Below are 19027 nucleotides of genomic sequence, written 5' to 3'. Positions count from 1 at the left end.
GCACATCTGTGATGTGAAGTGCAGGGACGCAGGGGCGCTAAGAGGAAGTAATTGGGGGGACAAAACCGGGAGAGAAACAGCTTGTGCCAATGGGGGTGGATACTATGGAAGGAGAGAATGGGTCATGGGACGGCCGGCAGAGTTCGCAATTCCCGGGGTACCTTAGTTGAAGTGAACAGGAAGACGCGGCGGGATCATGGGCCGCTTCATTTGTGTGTTCGCCAGTGTGGTCAACGAGATTCGCTACTGGATGGGATATTATGCGTCCCGGGTGGTTGCAGCAGGGCAGGGCCGTTTCTCCGTTGTGGAGGATCTTAGTTGGACAATCGTGCACAGCCGCGATTATGGGCTGCTTGTGGTTTTGATGTGTCTGAGGGTAATTTCGAATTGGCACTTTTTATTTTCTTCTTCTTTGGTCTTGACACCCTACCCTTCATGTCTCCGTGGATAGTAGATGATCTGTTCTGTCAATCGTTCGTTTTCTTCATTAACCTTTAGGTTGTGGGGTGGTTTGGAGAAGCAGGGGCATCGCTGGGGTCTACCCTGGATCGGCGGCGCGGTCCTGCTGGCTATCGCGAGACTGAGGTGTGGCAAAATATTGGAGAGATGCAGGAATTGAGGCGGGACCCGGCTCTACGTACCTTATGGAGGAAGTGGAGGGACGGAAATACATAGTGCCTGGAGAACCTCACCAGGTAAGTCAGGTCCCGTCAGGTCCCGAGGTCCCGTCGGCGCTCAGCGTAGGGTGCCTTACCTAAGGTACTTTAGGTATCCGTACTTCACTTCGGACGGCGGAAAGTGTGGGGCAGCCTGACCTTAATCAAGCACAGGTATCCGTGGGCCGTACCTGTGTCGTCGTGGTGTTCCGCCCCAAGGGCCACGGCCCCGTTTGATTGAGATTTCCCCACCAGTGAATGGTTAACGGCTGTCGTGGGCAAATTCATCACATCGCATCGCCGGTGCCATCGGGAACGGTAGGTCAGGTAGGTACCTAAGGTAGCCTGCCTGAGATCCCCCTCAGTATCACCTTACCACCCCCTCTCCAAGTGGCTGTTGCTTTTCCTGGGTTGGAGTCCCTTTCATGTCCTTCCAAACACCCTCTTTTTTCCCTTTTTTTTTTTTTTTTTTTTTTTTTTGGGTGTCTATTGCCCCTCACACGGCTGGTCATGCGAACGAATGTTCGTCCCTGCTCCAACTTCTCCAGGTTTCCAAGCCCCAATCAGCTCTTCAACCGACTTTCCGACTTTCCATCGAGTGGGACCCAACCACATTTTCTACACATACGTACCCTTCTTCTCCGCATCTGATATTAAACACTCACAGCCATACCCAATCGTATTCATGGATCCGTACGACCCGTACCACCTTCTTTTGCGTGAATACCGCCGTATTGCTTGAACTTGTTCCTGATCTCAGCGACTCAAGACGGGCGATGCCAAATATCGTACATGCGCTTTGTGCCATCACAGCCAGCCTTCACAAGAGAATAGCCCAGCATCTTGGGCGACCAGACCTGGTAACAACACACCACCATTTCAACCCACCTCGATGGCTACCGCACACTCTTCAAAGGTGGATCGTCCCCCTACGACATGGGCACACATCGTCGCTGTTCCGGAACAAATACACAGCATTCAACCGCTTCGGCTGGCCCAGCTAACATTGGCTTAGGTTAATCCCTGTCCCGTCCCCATCTTCTTCCACCCCGGCTAACCCCCGAAGGGTGCCTCCCACAAGCCAGTTCGTCCAGGTTCACCTCTAAGGCTTGGTTTACTCGCCCCAGCCCGGCCAGCCGACACGGCATTAATGTTCCATCGCCCTTCTTCGTCATACATGCTCACATATACCCCTGACAACCTTCTCCACACCCAATGTTGCTGATCTGGCGGTCCTCTGAATAGCTGCCGGACTTCTCGTGCGTCTTCCGGTTTTCCTCGACTAGCCTCTCTTGTAGATATATAAGATTTGGGTTCAACCGACATGATTCAACCATTCATCCAGTGCCTTCACTCAACACAAACGAACCTGTTACTCCCTCGGCAGGCAACGACCGAGGCAGGTCTCCCAGAGCTGTACTACTTGCTATCTCGGGGTTTTTCTCTTTGCCTCTGCTCGCGGCCCTCAAGCTGAGCGGCCTCCTTGCATCTGATACTCCAAAGCAAGAAGCATTTGTCGCCGGCGGTGAGCATGGCGCCTTCAATTCCGGTTCCCAACCAAGGTGGCATGTTCCATACTTGTAAGTACATGTTCAGCATACGTTCACACCCGTTCCCTCTAGATCGTTGCTCAAGCCGCGTACCTCAGTTCAGGGCGTCACGCCGCGAAAACCCTCAAATGAGCCCCAAGACAACGGGAAAACACCTGGCTCGACGGGCTCTAAGCGAATCACCACCCCACATGCATGTGCCGAATGCAAGAGGCGAAAAATGTGAGCTTCGATGCCCAGACCTACCAATTTGGAACCCATCTGACTCTATCTCAGCCGCTGCGATGGTCAACAGCCATGCGGCCAATGCCTCTCGAGTCGTGCGCCGAAAAGGTGCTTCTATGACAAGCACAGGCAACGCGTCATTCCTTCGAGGAAGACCCTCGAGGCGCTGTCACAGTCCCTCGAAGAGTGCCGCTCCATCTTGAAGCGCCTGTTCCCAGGCCAAGACGTCCCATCTCTACTGCCACTCTCTCGCCAGGAGCTACTAAGCCTCCTCGAACGACCCGTTCATAACACCCCAACCGCGCTTCCCTCTCCCCCTCTCCATGCGTCTCCTCTCTCCCAAGAGCTCGAGTCTCCTGTCTGCTCAGGCTCTGAGCAGGGTCTTACCAGTCTTGAATTGATGCCGGGGCGAAACGCTGAGTGGGATGAGGAACGCCGTGGCCGCGACCCCATTCCCATTGAAGCCGACGACGTCAACGCACTCTCCCTGTCTGTGGATCGGCAATCATCCTACCTGGGCGCCTCGTCAATCAAGGCAGCCCTAATGTGTTTGCTCAAAGTTCAGCCCGCGCTGCGAAATTCTCTCACCACCCCGCTCCACAGCGTCGAAGTCACCCACAACTTCCCGACTACGCGAGTAAGGGGCACCATATCCAAGGACACTCAACGCATTCCCTGGTCGTGGAAGGGACAGACCCTCATTGATGCCTACTTCAAGCGCATCCATGTTTTCGTCCCCATGCTGGATGAAGCCTCGTTCCGTGCTGACTACCTCGAAGGCCAGCGATTTGACGCACCATGGCTGGCTCTGCTCAATATGGTTTTTGCCATGGGCAGTGTCGTGGCCATGAAGTCGGACGATTACAATCACATCAACTATTACAACAGGGCCATGGAGTATCTTCCAGTAGATGCCTTTGGAAGTAGCCACATTGAGAGCGTTCAGGCCTTGGCTCTAATTGGCGGTTATTATCTTCACTATATCAACAGGCCCAACATGGCAAACGCTGTTCTTGGTGCGGCAATTAGAATGGCGAGTGCTCTTGGCCTTCATCGCGAGAGCCTGGCGCAGGGATCCAGTGACATCGCTGCTGCCGAAACCCGGCGCCGTACATGGTGGAGCTTGTTCTGTCTTGACACTTGGGCTACAACTACGATGGGCCGGCCATCATTTGGCCGTTGGGGGCCCGCGATCAACATTCGGCCCCCGGAGTTTGGAATCAACCAAGTAAGTGACCGAATAAGTGCCGTCGCAAGCGTGGTAAAGGAGCTAACAGTTGTCTTTGTAGGCCCGAGACTCTGCTCAGCACGCCGGTATTCTGCCACTGATCGAGAACATCAAGTTCTGCAAGATAGCCACTCAGATACAAGACATGTTGGCAATATCTCCTTTGCTGCGGGAAGAAGATCGCTGCAATCTGGATGGTCAGCTGGTCAACTGGTATGGCAATCTGCCATGGTTGTTGAGGACGACCGATCCCTGTGCAGAGCCACTGTACATGGCCAGGTGTATTATGAAGTGGCGTTATCAAAATCTCCGCATGCTTCTCCATCGACCAGTCCTGCTCAGCATTGCCAGCAGCGTCGCTTCCTCCCAAGTCGCAGAGCAAGATGTTGACGCTGTTGAGACGTGCCGTGAGCTCGCCAAGCAGACGATCGAGGACATTGCGCGAGAATGGACTCGGAATCAAATGTCCGGATGGAACGCTGTATGGTTCCTCTACCAGGCTGCTATGATACCACTTGTGAGTGTGTTCTGGCAGTGGAATAGCCCACGCGTTCCCGAGTGGCACCAGCAGATCGAGACGATCTTGGATCTTCTCGAAGCTATGGAGGACTGGTCCCTGGCAGCACGCCGAAGCCGCGAGGTGGTGTGGCGAATGTATGATGCGTCTAGACAACCCTCAATGCGGTCAGAAAGCCCCTTGCAAGCTATTGGAGATGAGCAGGGCTTAATGATGACCGAGACGGAGCTGCATATGTCACCCATCGGACTGGAGCCGGAAGGGATGGGCATAATGGGCATGCTTGACCAGCATGGTCTCTGGGACCTAGACGGTATGTATTGGGGTCACAGTCCTGATCACGGCGTGGAATTTGCTCCATACCATGTCAATGAGCAGATGATGAGCATGGAGTACGGCATGATAGGTGGCCAGGCCGCGCCGATGGACAGCAACTTCTTCGGCCCCTAAAGGGGCAAGCCTCTGAGATGGCTTTTTCTTCTTCTCTATTCGTATGGATCTCTCTTTCTCTGTACATAATTCCCTTTTTGGCCTCAGGTCTAGCGTGAAAACCTGGCATTGGCTACCAACGACGGCGAGGACGCTGGCCAGCTGGGCAACCAGCCGTAGTAGCTGTTTGCATAAATATTGACATACTTGCATACTGTACTACTACGGCCTTTTTATCTATGAGTCGAACAGTTAACCACGGTGAGCAGTATTCGGGAGTCAATCATCGTAAATAATCCCATGACACCATGAAGGCGAGGACCACGATGATGAATGTACACGTGAACACTGGTACTGGGGATGACATCTAAGAGGAAATTTTACCATAAAGATAACTATCAACCACGGCCAGTTGTACCCGATCCATGGATAGTGACTGGATTCTCGGCCTAGTACCACCAGAGACTTTGCACCGATATGTCCAAAGAAGGCATTTCCTAAATCTGAGAAGACAGTCTCTGCCATCGAAATTTGCTATGACTAGTCATGGGAACAGCGTCATGCGACAAAGCTAAAGGCAGACTTGCTGGCAGCTTTAGTTATCATTGCATGAGCGCTAGGCATTGGTAAGCAAGGTGAACAAGTGAGCAATCCGAGCATATTGACGCGGTTGTAGATGGGCCGAGGGAGACGGTTGGAACAGCAGAGGGGAATATTGGCACGTGTTGAACAGCGAAGCCGGACATATCTGAGGAATGGAGCAAGAATGCGAATGTAAAGCCCGCAGCACACTTTGCAGGGTGAACAGATGCGCCTGGACGTAGTTTAGGTGGGGAGCTGAGATTCCATAGTCAGAGTCAAAGGGCACACGGCCATATTCCCCGATCATCCGGTTAGAAGGAAGAGCATTCCTGGAGGCAGAGTCTGGTCATGCCGGAAACATTTTAGGGCGCGCAGGTGGATGTATAGGTATCTGAAAAATATCGTTGCAATTGGGCGGATAAATGTGAAAGTGGAGGACCACCAGATGGTTGTTTGGATTGTCGGGCCGCATCGATTTTTGCTTGCCCGGCAGTGAATCACCCCACACCCAGTTGTCCTATGATCCATGCGCTTATTGCTCTGCCATTGGGGCTGCTTTCTCGTCTAGCCCGAGTCTCAATGGCAAGTTGCGGCAACCATATGTGACAAGAATCAGCCAGCCTGCGCAATGCAGGGAAGCGCTGTAGAAGAATTGTGCACGATAGACATAGTGTAAGAAAAGTAGAAATACGCGTCCATGATGACGAGCACGAGAATGGAATGTTGGGCATGGTTTTGTGTGTGCGTAGGCCCGAGATACCGGCTGATGTGGTTGTAACTGCGTTTGCGTTGCGATGTCTGGACGGCAGTAGACGAGGTGGAGTGACTGCGATGTCATGCAGGCTTGGATTTGAAAACATCTGCCACGGATCGGCGAACCATCCCGTAGCGATGAACCCCAACGCCCCCATTGCGGAGACGTCCGGACTTCAGGCTCCGGCGACGGCCCCGCACCCAACCTTCCGAACATGCCAACATCAGCCGGAACCTCCCAGACCCCAACACCGATCCCAGGTGGTGAGTCCCGCGGAATATTTCTCACCAAGCAAAGGCTATAAACGGGCGTGGCAAGAGGGAACACGGCTACTCCATAAAGAGAAGGCAGAGCAAGTAATTGTTACTCTCACTCTTCACTAGTTATGTTTCGATACAAGACGTGGGTGGACGCACGTCATTCAGCATGTCGTCCGGTACCGGGTGTGACAAACGGGAGGACACTGCACTAGGCAGTGACTTCCAGCAACCCAACGTAGGTAAGAATCTTCAATGGAACAACCGGGCAGCCTCGAGCTCCCTACAGCCTTGCACTTGCACTTGCACCTGCACTTGCATCCACACCTACACCCATGCGGAATGTTGGAATCGACCTCACCTGCCACTTGCTGACACTCGTTCCTCCTTCCCCTCGCGCATCCATGTTCCCTTCTGAGAAGCGGGGAATCGTTGATGCCAGCGTCGCTTTGGTAAATTTCCTCCGACGCCCTTCCGGTTGTTGTAAATCTTCAAGCTGGGTCTAGTTCACATCCGAAGAACGGATTCGTCTTATCGGCCAGCAACTACCGGAGTGTCGTCGCCGCATCAACAACATCCAAGCTTTTGCAGCCAACTTCTGCCACACAGCCCTAGCCGAATGACCCAATGGAGCACCCACTTAGATGCAACGTAAGAGAGTGCCGGAGGGAGGTTGGGCAACAGGCGTTAGTCACTACTTGCAGGTGAGCCAACCTAACCAAGCAAAAGTGGGAAAGGACGAGGGAGCTCATACTCTGATGATTTGAAAAGTCACATCTTTTGCGTCGAGTGTGCCGCCAGACATGGTCTCTCAGGTCCAGACTCCGACCGTCAGAGAAAATGCCCAGCCTGTCGGACTGGGCTCCAAGGACCTGATGACGCTGTCCTGGCCAATTTGAACCTGAACGAGGATTACAAAACTAGTGTTCTGAGTGGACTGAGTCCAACTGTAATCATGGAATGCACCGGGAGAGCGTTGAGCTTCTGGGCATACCAAACAAGCCAAGAGGAGTGCGTCCGTTGTCTCCCCAAAGGAAAACTTTGCTGACGTCGCGTAGCGTTTTCCAGCGCCAAACCGTCAAGAAAATGACTGCCCAGCTCAAGACAATGGAAAGAAGGCACCAAAGTGCGATCAGCGAAGTAATCGAAGAAAAGGAAACCTTGCAGGAGAGGTTCCAAGGTACGCGATCTGGAGTATGATGCCCCGCCTCCTGACTGCACGAATTAATCTCAGAACAGCCCAGATTCTCGGCTATAGTGACTTGCGCAGGAAGTATGAAGAGCTGGGGAAGCTTTACAAGGACAAGTGTCGCAGACTTAACCAAGTTCAGGACTTGTACGACAAGGTCAAGCAGAGAGTCGAAATGGGCCAAGTGGAGGCTGCCGCATCAGATGCAGTTGACTTCCAGCTTCTTGGTCCAGGTCCAAACACAACACAGGGTCTGTGCGAACATCAACAGGAGCCTACATACCTTGATCCCCAACGCCACGCGGGTCCGATTAGGGTCTACGGACGGTATGGCTCCATTGCGTCCCGGGAAGAGGAACCATGGTCCAGGCCTGGCCCTACCTCCGGTTAGTCCGACTTCCGCCGGTATATTGGGAAATGCCTCTGACTTAAATAGTGGGCATACCGCAAACCCCACGCGGAGCATCCCAAGGACAAAGTTTTGATAGTGGCCGTGGTTATAGGCTGTCAACGACATCCAGACTGCCTGCTGGAACGCCATTAACCCGTGGGTTTTCTAACCTCCACGCTGGTTATACAGCCCAACGAAATCCCTCCTCAGCACGGAGCCGCGGATTGGGGGTCGGCCTGTCTGCTGGGATTAGGGCCAGCCAGACTGGTAACGGGCCGGCGGAGCCTAGAGAAACCACACCACATCACAAAGGTATGCGAATAGCCTCAGCCGCCTCCCACGCCCTGCTAATGGCTAGACACAGTTGCCAGCCGTCCAGTTCTGGTACCTTCTGCTTTCGGACCCCTGACAAGCATGTGAATAATACGACCACAAGGCATGACGTGTGGTATATAATAATGACGGAACAAACCAACTATGAGCGAGCAGGCGAGGGGAAGCGATGACCGGTTATTCCATCTCAACTTGCGCACTTTGCGCACTTTGGGAGATGACTCAGTTGCCCAGAGACATAGAGTAGCGGTTGTCGTGAGAAGGCCAGGAGTTTCGGAAGCTCTTTGCAGATGACATCACTTGAGTAGCAAGTATGGTGATGTATGCAAATCAGTCCGTAGTAAGTTTGTACACTCTTATGATAATCAGCAAATGAGAGACCATATGTGCCTGGTGCGGGTTGAGAACAACGCTTACTATCATGTCTGTCTAGGAGATCAATTTATCATCTCGGCAGGAGACGACAATGCAGACAAAGGGCCCTGATTGACATCCCAAGTACGTGATCAATCACAGCTGTGTTACATCGCGGGACAAACACGACGGACGTGGGGCGTCCTAGATAGTTCGCTGGCGAGAGTCACAGCAAATGGCTCTGGCAACTGGGGCATTTATCCATGGCTGGCGTGGCGATCGCGAAGCCTATCAGCCAAAGAAACGGTGACGCTCAAATATGATATTGCGAGAGAGACGAAACAAACGGAATGGACTGGAAGCTCAAAGCCTGCTGGCTTTGAACAGTGTACCAGGCGCTTGGGAATTGACAAGCTTGGACTGCGGTGGGCGGTTGCGGGCTCTCAACCCAGATGACATGAGACACGGACGGCGGGCAGCGCGGTTGCGGCGCGAATAGCTACGAGTGCCCAGGTCCTTGTCAACTTGTGTAGGTTTGCTGCAGATGACGTTAGACTGGACATCGGCGCTCGGTGGCATCGAGTGTCATTGTCGGTAGGAGAAGGGCACAAGAGCGGATGAATGCTGGGATGAAATAAAGGCTAATTTTTTTTTTTTTGGGGGGGGGGGGGGGGGGGGGGGTGGGGTAGACAGTCAGGGAGGAGAGAGAAGGGGAAGACAAGGGAAACGGGCTAGGATACGAGCTAGTCATGTATGAATCGCGATCGGGAACGGCAAATTTCAAGCAATAAACATCAAGAAGATACTAGCAGCGACCTGTTGGACAAGTTATCCCACCAACCTGACAAACCCATAAAGATCAGGCATGATGTAGAGCAATACAACACTGGTTATCTTGCAGTTTGCTACAGGTATATGGGGCCAACTCTAACCCGTACATACGGCAGTCAAGTCCGCGACAAACGGACCAAGCCGAAGACGGCAGGAAGCCAGAGAGCAAATGGGCGGCGAAACTGGGTTCAATGGTGGCCTATCAATCGCGTACCTTCGGCGGCCGTAGGCTTGTCTCAACTTGATACAGCGACGTACGGATATGTATGCAGTAAAGCGCGGAGATGTACGACACAGTGTGGCAGCCTCACAGACTTTGAGGCGGATAGTACGTGACAAAAGCAATTTGGATGGAACATTGCGATTGAAAGCGGGCGACGTGGGAATCCCTATAGCCAATCTGATACGCCAAGTCCGGGTTCCAATGATATACAATGATATACTGTGTTGCCGTGCACCCATCGCTGTACGGACTATGTACTATTTACCCAAGGCATGTATGCACATTATGTACGATGCTGCGTCAGTGCGGGTGTAGCGTCGACCCACACCGGTCCCCTACTCAGTGCCTCATCAAGGAATTCTTACGGTGCACAGGCCAGACAGAGGCGATGGCGAGTAGCGGCAGTGAGACTGGAGAGGAGGGGGGTGGGGAGAACCCCTACTACTGCGTAATCATTGGTTAAACCTGACCTTCACTGTTATCATGCACGTACTGTACGGATAGGCTGCGAGTGCTGGTGCAAGGGCGCTGATCGCGATTGCGGTGTCTCTTTTCATCCTTGTCATGATTGCCAGGAGCAGATCCAGAGGGCGAGGGAGTGAGCAACCTGAGCATAACCACAGGTGGTGCCGGAGACATCGCCAGCCCATCGTGCCTCTGATGCAAGGAAGAGAAGGATGTGGAAAGCACGACAAAGGGTTCGCCGGTGAGGAGGAATAAAAATAACTGCTGCTCCAGTGGCACTGCCCAGCAAGCCAGCTTGAAGGTGAGAAAGCTAAACGCAGCCGGGACGTTCCCAAACGACGGCGAATGTTCGTACATAGGTACCTCACGCGGATATGACCTCGACTGACCACGGCCAATCATAGTAGACATCAGATGGTTACGTATCCTTCCGTTTGAGGACCAGCCCAGTGCTGCAACCACCAGTCCACCACCATCTTATCATTACACTCCAAGCGGCTTCTGGACCCGAGCCTGTGCCTGTACCTGTGCGAGATTTGGCCCGGCCTGCCACTGTCGCTGGAGTCGTCTCCTGTCCACGTTGCCTCAGTAATCCAACACGAGTACACCACAGTGACAGACAGTCTTGCGTTGCACTTTTCCACATCCTGTTCACTTCCTACCTAATAAGCAAGTTTGTTCCTGACTGCGTCGTCTCCATCAGCATCCCTCCCTCGCCAGAAAACCCCACTTTAATCAAGCCTACACTTTTCCACGACAGTCTAAGTGCGAGCACCAATCCCTGGCATAACCAGCGTCCAGTCCGGTCCAAACTGAAGGTCGTTCCCAGACTCCCCGTTCCCACGCATTTGCCTTGGCTCCGCCCCCTGGACAGCTGCACGACTACTCCGTACATCAATCGAGCAATCAATTGCCAGCCTATCTCTCTCTTTACATCTCTCCTGACAACCTCCAGGATGACCGACGCTCGCTTCAACCCTACGCAAATCATCTGTTGACACAAATCATTTTCAACTTTAGCAGCCGTTCTTCGTCGTCGTTTATTTTAATCCCACCACTGGACTTATTCGCTTCTGGCTGTACTAACACCTTTCGCATCTCGCCACGGCTGCATCGCTTTCGAAATTCGAATACGTTCCACCTGCGAAATCACCGGCTACACGCTACACTTCGTCGGCGAATTGGACGAACTGACAGAGCCACTCAATACCTCATCGGATCCCAGCGACATTTCAACTCCTACCTCCACGCGAAATCCTCATCCAGTTGCCATAGTGCTCTCCTCGACGGCGCAAAACCCCTTGCGTCACCCACGGCATTCTCAATCACGCAGCCCGACTGCGCCAGCTGCCACTAATGGGGAAGAAATGTAGGTTCTGCAGAGAAGACTTGGTTTAGTATAATTTATCTGTTTAAAGAAGCGGTATTCTGACTGTAACAATTCATTTGTACAGGGCGGTACGGTATCATCTTCGATGCGGGCTCTTCGGGGACGCGTCTCTATGTCTATAAATGGAAGGACCACGCCAAGGCCATCAAACATGCCTCCATTGACGCACTGCACAGTCTGCCCAAGATCAAGCTACAAACGAGCCAAAAGATCCGACCTGGCGTGTCATCCTTCGCAGAAAAGCCCGAAGAAATTGGTCGCGAACACCTCCAGTCTCTCATCGACATAGCCCTTAAGGAAGTGCCCGATAAGAAAGTTGCCGACACTCCTGTCTATCTCATGGCCACCGCCGGCATGCGTCTTCTTCCCGAGCATAAGCAGCGAGCCCTTCTTCGCAACATGTGCGCCTATTTGCAGGAGAACACGATGTTCTCACTACCTGACTGCAACACAAATATACAAGTCATATCGGGCGAGACCGAAGGTTTATACGGCTGGCTTGCCACGAATTACCTTCTCGGCGGCTTTGACCATCCCGACAAACACAAACACGGTAACGGCCATCACACATATGGCTTTTTGGATATGGGAGGCGCATCGGCACAGATTGCTTTCGCTCCAAACAGTACCGAGGCAGAGAAGCATGCAAACGACTTGAAGCTTGTCCGCCTCCGCACCCTTGATGGGTCAACTATCGAACACCGCGTCTTCACAGCAACTTGGCTAGGATACGGCGCAAATCGAGCCCGTGAGCGATATGTCGAAAGCCTCAAGGAGCAGTACGGCAAACCGGACAGTCTTGAGATCCCCGATCCATGCCTCCCATCTGGCTTGCGGTCTTCTCTATCGGGCGATCCTATAAGCACCAAAGCTGCCATTCATGAACTATCCCTTGTCGGTACTGGCCAATTCGACGAATGTCTCCGACAGACCGAGCCGCTGTTAGGAAAGGACACTCCCTGCGAAGACGAACCTTGTCTCCTGAATGGCCAGCATGTGCCAAGCATTGATTTCGATGTGAACCACTTCGTCGGGGTTTCCGAGTACTGGCACACGACTCACGGCGTTTTCAGCAAGAGCCACAAAACGGCATACGACCTGGCCACGTACCAGAAAAATGTGGTGGATTTCTGCACTCGCGACTGGGCAGATATCGAGGCTAGCATCGAGGCGCGGAAGAAGTCGGCCACGCAAAAGGCCAAGAACGCGCAGGAAGCTTGCTTCAAAGCGTCGTGGTTGATCAACGTACTGTATGAAGGCATTGGAATTCCCCGACCCGGGCTGGAGCACACACCAAACCCCGGCTTGAACGTCACGAAAGGGACCATTGACGATGTGAAGGAAAAGGGATTCATGGACCCCTTTCAACCGGTCAATGAAATTGATGGTATTGAGGTCAGCTGGACCCTGGGGAAGATGGTACTCTACGCCGCTGGTCAGGTTCCCCCACAGGGAGCTGCACTACCGGTTGGGTTTGGCAGCAATGTTGCTGGCGCTACGGACTTTGAGCCAGCGGGATCCAAATTCTCCCCAATCGCTACAGGGGGAGACGATGACGATGATTGGGACACTGCGGATGAGCTACTGGACAAGGCCAAGTCAAAGTCTGGCTCCGGTCTCTTACTCTTCATTGTGATTCTCTTAGTGGTAGGATTTCTTCTCCGAAAGCGCGATCGACGCACACGATGGTTTGGCAGAATGGCCTCCGCACTTCGAGGAAACAGGCGTCCCGGTAGCCCTCGGAAGTTTGGACGCGGGTTCTCAATCACCAGCAAGCTTTTCGGGCGCTGTTCGGCAACATATGAACGTGTGTTGGAAGATGGCGATGCAGATCAGTTTGAGTTGGGCGACGTCGACTCCGATGAGAACGAACAGTCTGACAGCAGCGAAGGCTCAAGAGCCGGGCGTTCCTCTGGCTTGGCCACGCCAAAGCTCAACATTGAGAGATTCGATGACGGGCGACCGCCCTTCTCTCTAGACAGAGGTGGATTGGCGGTGAGGACGGAGAGCCGTGAAAGGCTCGTTCCAAGCCTGGTGAATGCTGGACGTCGAAGTCGCGCTGGAAGCCCAACGAGGATGAAGAGTCCACTCATGAAGCCTTTGGATGAGGATTAAGAGGCGGAGACTTCACTATCCAACGCAACGGACTGTGCAGTTCGTCCTGTCTACCTAGTAGATGGCGATGGCGCGAGGGTTATCTCTTCATTTCCAGTCCTTCATTTTTGTTTGTTGGACCCTTTCTGTCATGAGACGGCGTTTTTGGGGTGGTGGTTTGCGGGTAGCTCTGGGATAGGCGCAGCTCTTTGGCGTTGAAACTCACTAAGCATGTTGCAGGCCATGTACTAGACGGGACTGTTCTTCCTCTTTGAACTCGAGGTTTCCATGAATGTGATTTATGTTTCGCATACGCTGAACGCACTCCGTTCCCGGCGAGATGTAGTAACGAGATATTAGACGGGTTGTACCAATGAACCGATATACATGAGCAAAACAACTTGGTTTATGGGTATCTTTTAAAGCTACTACGGATGTGATAATGATTTGAACTACTTAGTGAGGGTTAATCATTCTGTGGTCCCTCAAGGAAACTTGGATCAGACCGCACGCGGCTCTCGAACTTCTTCCACCACTCCTCGAATGCCTTGAGTGGCACCATTTCGACGCCACCGGGCCCGGCACTTCCACTAAAGCTTGCTAGGAAGTTGAACGCATTTTTGATGATGTTCTGGGCCAGGATTTGGGTTGATGGCTGGGATGCCGCACCCGAGCCCGTGTTGGACAATCGGTTCGCGGAAAGCTCTTCCATGCGTGCAGCTACCGAGTCAGCCGGCTCGACTGAAATACCGATGATAACACGGCCAGTATTCTGGGCGGCATCGGCGCTACTTGCGTTGATCTTGAAGATGGCGCTTTCCTTCCCGGTTCCGATGCCGCCCAGAAACTTGAAATTGGGCGTCTCGCTTGTTGCAGTGGCAGCAGCAACATCAGTTGCTGAAGCGAAGTAGATGGCAGCGGCGGTATTTGGTGGCAGAACGATCCCAGGTAAGAGCATGACAGTTATATGGGAGAAAGGCCGAGCGGCGGATATTGAGTAGAGAAAAGAGGTTTCAGACGGCGCCGAGGTTGGCTCTGTCAATAGTGGTTGACCGGCTGGGACGATGCCAAATAAAGGGCCGGACATTGCTTTGAGGCTGATCTGGCAATGGGCGTCGGGGCTGGAATAAGCTGTTACAAGGGCCTACTTTGACAGCGATGTTTGGGGCTTGATTGAGTGAGTTGCGCATTCGTTCAAAGCTTGTTGCCATGTATCGTCGCTGAAGACAAATACGGTGCCTGAAAGGTTGACGAAGAAAACTGGTTTGCAGATGAGAAATAACGTCCTCTTAGGGTGGGGTAAGGGACAGCAGGAAGCTCCGAGATGCTGGGAGAATCCTCCACGGGCGTTAGCGCCATTTCGTGGACTGCCATTTTTCACACCGCAGGAACTCAATGCCCCGGTGGTGGCGAGCTCAAGGAACGACTTGCAGGGGTTAACCAGGTGGCTGGCCCTTCGACTGTTCAGTACGAAGGCTTGAATTCAGACATCAACTTATGGCTGGACCTTGGGGGCCGCGTTAAACTGATTAGATGAGGACATAGTAGTTAGATCGGTGTGTGCGTCTACCTAACCCCTCATACATGCATACGTGCCCCGCAACTGGTCTCACCCAGCTGCAACGCCCTGAGCCAGTGATTCCCTTTCTAACAGCTTCTAATTCTTAGTCGGTGGTTTATTGTGATATCTCTTACTTCTCCGCGAAATGGTCTAACCAGACGGCCGAGTTCCAAGCAGAACAGGACTGGTTCACTATTACACACCACAATTCTGTCGTCAAGCACCGTCAAGCCTCAGGTTTGCCTCAGAAGTCGTTCTGCATCAACATTTATTCACCCGCACATGTTCAAGGCTTCCGTTTCTTGCCGCCGCATGATCCCCTGCGCCCGAATTGAGAGACAAATCCCCAGGAGAAATATGGGAGCTTTCAGCAACCTCGACCTCATCGCTCAGGTAGACTCGTGAGAAATGTCTGCCCAAACGTCTGGGTCACCTGTGCTGAACACATGCAGGTATCCGTACGAGCACGACACGACTCGCTATGCAGAGATTGGTGGTTCCCTATACACCCTCATCTGTGGCGACGGTGAGGGCGACGTGTCTCTGGGCTATGTGTTGCCAGAAGTGGTAGAAAAGCTAGCAGAGGCGCCGGCCAGTGTGAGAGGAGAAATCAGCATTGACACTGCGAAGCGCACCATTTCTGCATTTCAAGCACCCACACTAGGTGCCCGCAGTAAGCTGGCAGCCAGTCTTTTTGATTTCTGGAGGAAGCGCGATGCTTTTCCGATACTGCGCGGGTGGCGAGACGAGCTGTGGCCTGTCTACGGGCGTAAAGGCGAGCTACTCATCGACATGGAACGATCTGCATCCGGCCTGTTCGGAGTCATGAGGTACGGGGTGCATCTAACAGCATTCGTACGCTGCCCATCTGCAAGTCATGGCATCAAAATTTGGGTACCTCGCCGCTCTCCGACCAAGTCGACATTCCCGGGCATGTTGGACAACACAGTGGCAGGAGGATTGATGACGGGGGAAGACCCATTCGAATGTGTCATCCGCGAGGCGGATGAGGAGGCCAACCTTCCGGACCAGCTTGTTCGCAGCCGCACGAAGCACGTGGGCGGCGTCACCTACATCTATATCACCGAAGCAGAAGCAGGGCAGGTGGGTCTCATTTATCCCGAAGTTCAATGGATATACGATCTCGAACTACCTGAGGATGTTGTGCCGCAGCCAAAGGATGGAGAGGTTGCCGAATTCCACCTGTGCACCGTTGAAGAAGTCCAGCATAGCCTGGCACGGGGAGAATGGAAGCCCAACTGCGCTCTCGTCATGCTCGAATTCTTCATCCGTCACGGCATCCTGACGAAACACAATGAGCCCGATTACGACCATATCCTGCGAAGAATCCACCGAAGACTGCCATTCCCAGGCCCGCACAACCAGGACTCATCCCTAGGGGCTATAGATGGCTGAGCCAGTGTCGGTTCCGAGAAGGTAGATTGTGATGACCTGTCTCGCCAGGGTCAGGTGTCTTCCAAACGACCTCAGCTCACATAAACGGTTCCAAAGGCACGTTTCTTGTGGCCTCGTCAGACCCCTCGTATTCGTTCGCGCTATGAGTCGATAGCCTGGTGGACAGCTCGTTGCGATGTAAATAGAATCGTTCATCATTTCTTGATTAACAAGTAGACATAATCGACTCTCAGAGGAGTGAGCTTCTTGTACGGGCCTTCCAGAGACATCAAGAGACCGCCGAACGAGACGTACGCCTTGCTATAAGACACTGTTAGCTTCTTCTGCTAGAGCTTCGCCGGCGTGGTTTAAGATGGCTGCTCACATGGTTTGCCCGTCATCAGCGTCCTCGAACTTGTAGATCTTGCCGTAGCACACATAGTCAAACATGTCGGCCAGTGTGGGTTCTCGGTCGTGGTTGCCCTTGGTAACGTCCCTCCAGCCCTTCTCTTCGTCTTTACTACCGTCGTGAGCTAGGGAGGTAGCCAGGACGACATGAAGACTGTCGGAAGTGGAGGCGGGGAAGAGCTCAATATTGATGTCAAGTGACATTAGAGTCTGATTGTCCGTGGAGGTGGCAGAGATGCGCGCCACTCGATCGTACTTGGACTGATCGTAGTTCGTAACTGTGAAGGACTCCTCAAAGAGGGTCACATCGCCTCCGCCTGACATGGTTGATGGCTGACTGTCTGCGAGAATGTAGAAGTGACTGTAGTTCAAATGAGGCCCAAAAGCTCTGTCAAGGCGGCCGACCTGTATTTGGAAGAGGTAGCACGCAAAAATCGTCGACAAGAACTGCGTCCCACGATAGCTTGGAGGCAGGCACGTTGGAGAAAAAATTACGGACCCCGAGATTCACTTACCCGGGTTAAGATAAGATATGTACCTAGGCACCATACGATTGAAAGGTGGGGGGGCAGCAGCCATCGCACCAGGGGTTGGAATTTCGGCTCGCGTTCCCTAGCTCCTGCCTCTGCGACCCGACTAAGACGGCGATTTCACATCATCTGCTTCTACTCAACATCGGAACAAGTCATTATAGGGCTCCTAGTCGAATGCGTAAGTTCGCACTCCTCATTGATGTTGATCGCCCCGTCAAATTTGAAGACATTGGACCAGTCACTTACTCGTAGGAGCACGCTCCGCACAAGTCATGTCGTTCCGCAAGAAGAATGTCGTACTTGGCCAACAGGCCCGTGGCACAGTGAGAGAAGCCGGTGCCAAAAAGCAGGAAGTATCGCCTGCAGTGGGAGTTCGCCCATCACCCTTGGACGGGCGCTTCATAACCTCGACGGGCACCGGGTCACTAGATCAACTGCTGGCGGGACACGCCGGGCTGCCTCTCGGGAGCAGCATTTTAGTGGAGGAAGCTGGAACGACGGACTTTGCGGGTGTCCTTCTCAAGTACTATGGCGCAGAAGGCCTCGTACAGGGCCATGAGGTTCATGTGCTAGGTCTAACCGAAGCGTGGAAGGGTGAGCTTCCTGGGCTTGGCAAAACAAGCAGCTCGCTTCGCGGTCAGCCAGCTTCGGTTTCGAACGAGAAAATGAAAATCGCCTGGAGATATGAGACTCTTAACGGCAACAAGACAGGCACAGGTACGATGATCATGCGTTATTCGGGTTGTAATCCACTGAGTACGTCAATTGACTCTTAATGAAGATGCAACCCAAGGAAACGCCAACATGACAGACAGCTTTTGCCACCAATTCGACCTTTCGAAACGCTTACAACCCAGCGATATCAAGGGGAAGCTTGACACGACGCTTTGCTTTCCTGCCATGACCTGGTCCCAATCTTCAGGAGGCGCCGACACTCCGTCGCCCTTGGATACATTCATTGCCAACCTCTCGGCGAAACTGAGGTCTTCAGCGCCGGACGCAATTCATCGAGTCCTAGTCCCAAGCCTATTGTCGCCTGCGATCTATGGCTCGTCTGTGTGCCGACCTCAGGATGCCTTACAGTTCCTGCACAGGCTGAGAGCTTTACTGCGTCAATACAGTGGAAGTCTAACAGCCGTCATTTCCATATCAACATCACTGTATCCTCGCTCCAGCGGGCTCACTAGATGGATGGAACTGCTTTGTGACAGCGTGTTAGAACTATTACCGCTGCAGCGCAAGGTGCATATACAGCCGAATATCAAATCGGAAGACGTGGTTCAAGGTATGCTCAAGGTCCACAGCCTTCCCGTTTATCATGAAAGAGGGGGGGGGTTGGACGGCGGTTCATCACAGGAAAATCTCTCATTCCGGTTGAGTAGCTCGAGCGGCCTGATATTCAAGCCCTATAGCTTGCCACCGATGCTGGATGGAGATGAAGACACGGGATCAAACGAGACGAGGAAGAAAGAGGAGAAGCTCGACTTCTAAAGGACCAATATGTGTATGGAAAATAGGAGCCTCACCGTAAGCAACATAAATGAGAAACATGAACGAGATAGTGTGAGGCGTGAATGCGTGAGAGTTATCTTCCATTCCAAAGATACGTACCGATAAGGCATCGAAGACCGTACACTGTAAGGTACAAAGTGGTCCCTGGTG

At 53.0% G+C, this 19027-nt stretch overlaps 7 protein-coding genes across 7 annotated transcripts; 5 read left to right on the top strand and 2 right to left on the bottom strand.

Moving 5' to 3' along the window:
* Positions 1-2187: 2187 nt before the first annotated feature.
* On the top strand, positions 2188-4626 carry CGCS363_v008200 (Lactose regulatory protein LAC9; the record flags this gene model as incomplete). The annotated part of the gene is made up of 4 exons (XM_036640049.1): positions 2188-2236; positions 2305-2428; positions 2483-3659; positions 3721-4626. 4 exons carry the CDS (start codon positions 2188-2190, stop codon positions 4624-4626), a joined length of 2256 nt encoding a protein of 751 aa, XP_036494420.1.
* A 2936-nt stretch (positions 4627-7562) lies between these two features.
* On the top strand, positions 7563-8198 carry CGCS363_v008199 (uncharacterized protein; the record flags this gene model as incomplete). The annotated part of the gene is made up of 3 exons (XM_036640048.1): positions 7563-7773; positions 7824-8090; positions 8143-8198. 3 exons carry the CDS (start codon positions 7563-7565, stop codon positions 8196-8198), a joined length of 534 nt encoding a protein of 177 aa, XP_036495188.1.
* Positions 8199-11340: 3142 nt separating this feature from the next.
* On the top strand, positions 11341-13489 carry YND1 (Golgi apyrase; the record flags this gene model as incomplete). The annotated part of the gene is made up of 2 exons (XM_036640047.1): positions 11341-11353; positions 11439-13489. 2 exons carry the CDS (start codon positions 11341-11343, stop codon positions 13487-13489), a joined length of 2064 nt encoding a protein of 687 aa, XP_036495187.1.
* A 445-nt stretch (positions 13490-13934) lies between these two features.
* Positions 13935-14426, bottom strand: OPI10 (the record flags this gene model as incomplete). Its single annotated transcript, XM_036640046.1, has 1 exon — positions 13935-14426. One exon carries the CDS (start codon positions 14424-14426, stop codon positions 13935-13937), a length of 492 nt encoding a protein of 163 aa, XP_036495191.1.
* A 960-nt stretch (positions 14427-15386) lies between these two features.
* CGCS363_v008196 (Uncharacterized protein) lies at positions 15387-16445 on the top strand (the record flags this gene model as incomplete). The annotated part of the gene is made up of 2 exons (XM_036640045.1): positions 15387-15430; positions 15482-16445. 2 exons carry the CDS (start codon positions 15387-15389, stop codon positions 16443-16445), a joined length of 1008 nt encoding a protein of 335 aa, XP_036495190.1.
* Positions 16446-16639: 194 nt separating this feature from the next.
* RPB8 (DNA-directed RNA polymerases I, II, and III subunit RPABC3) lies at positions 16640-17156 on the bottom strand (the record flags this gene model as incomplete). Its single annotated transcript, XM_036640044.1, has 2 exons — positions 16640-16745; positions 16810-17156. 2 exons carry the CDS (start codon positions 17154-17156, stop codon positions 16640-16642), a joined length of 453 nt encoding a protein of 150 aa, XP_036494650.1.
* Positions 17157-17637: 481 nt separating this feature from the next.
* On the top strand, positions 17638-18856 carry elp4 (Elongator complex protein 4; the record flags this gene model as incomplete). The annotated part of the gene is made up of 2 exons (XM_036640043.1): positions 17638-18082; positions 18147-18856. The coding sequence occupies 2 exons, from the start codon at positions 17638-17640 to the stop codon at positions 18854-18856; spliced, it is 1155 nt and encodes a 384-aa protein (XP_036495189.1).
* Between the last annotated feature and the right edge of the window lie 171 nt (positions 18857-19027).

This window comes from Colletotrichum siamense (genome assembly GCF_013390195.1).
Source record: "Colletotrichum siamense strain Cg363 chromosome Unknown KSG_Cg363_contig05, whole genome shotgun sequence".
Classification (NCBI taxonomy): Eukaryota; Fungi; Ascomycota; class Sordariomycetes; order Glomerellales; family Glomerellaceae; genus Colletotrichum; species Colletotrichum siamense.
Note: the sequence above shows the minus strand (reverse complement) of the source record. Positions and strands in the feature narration are given on the sequence as shown.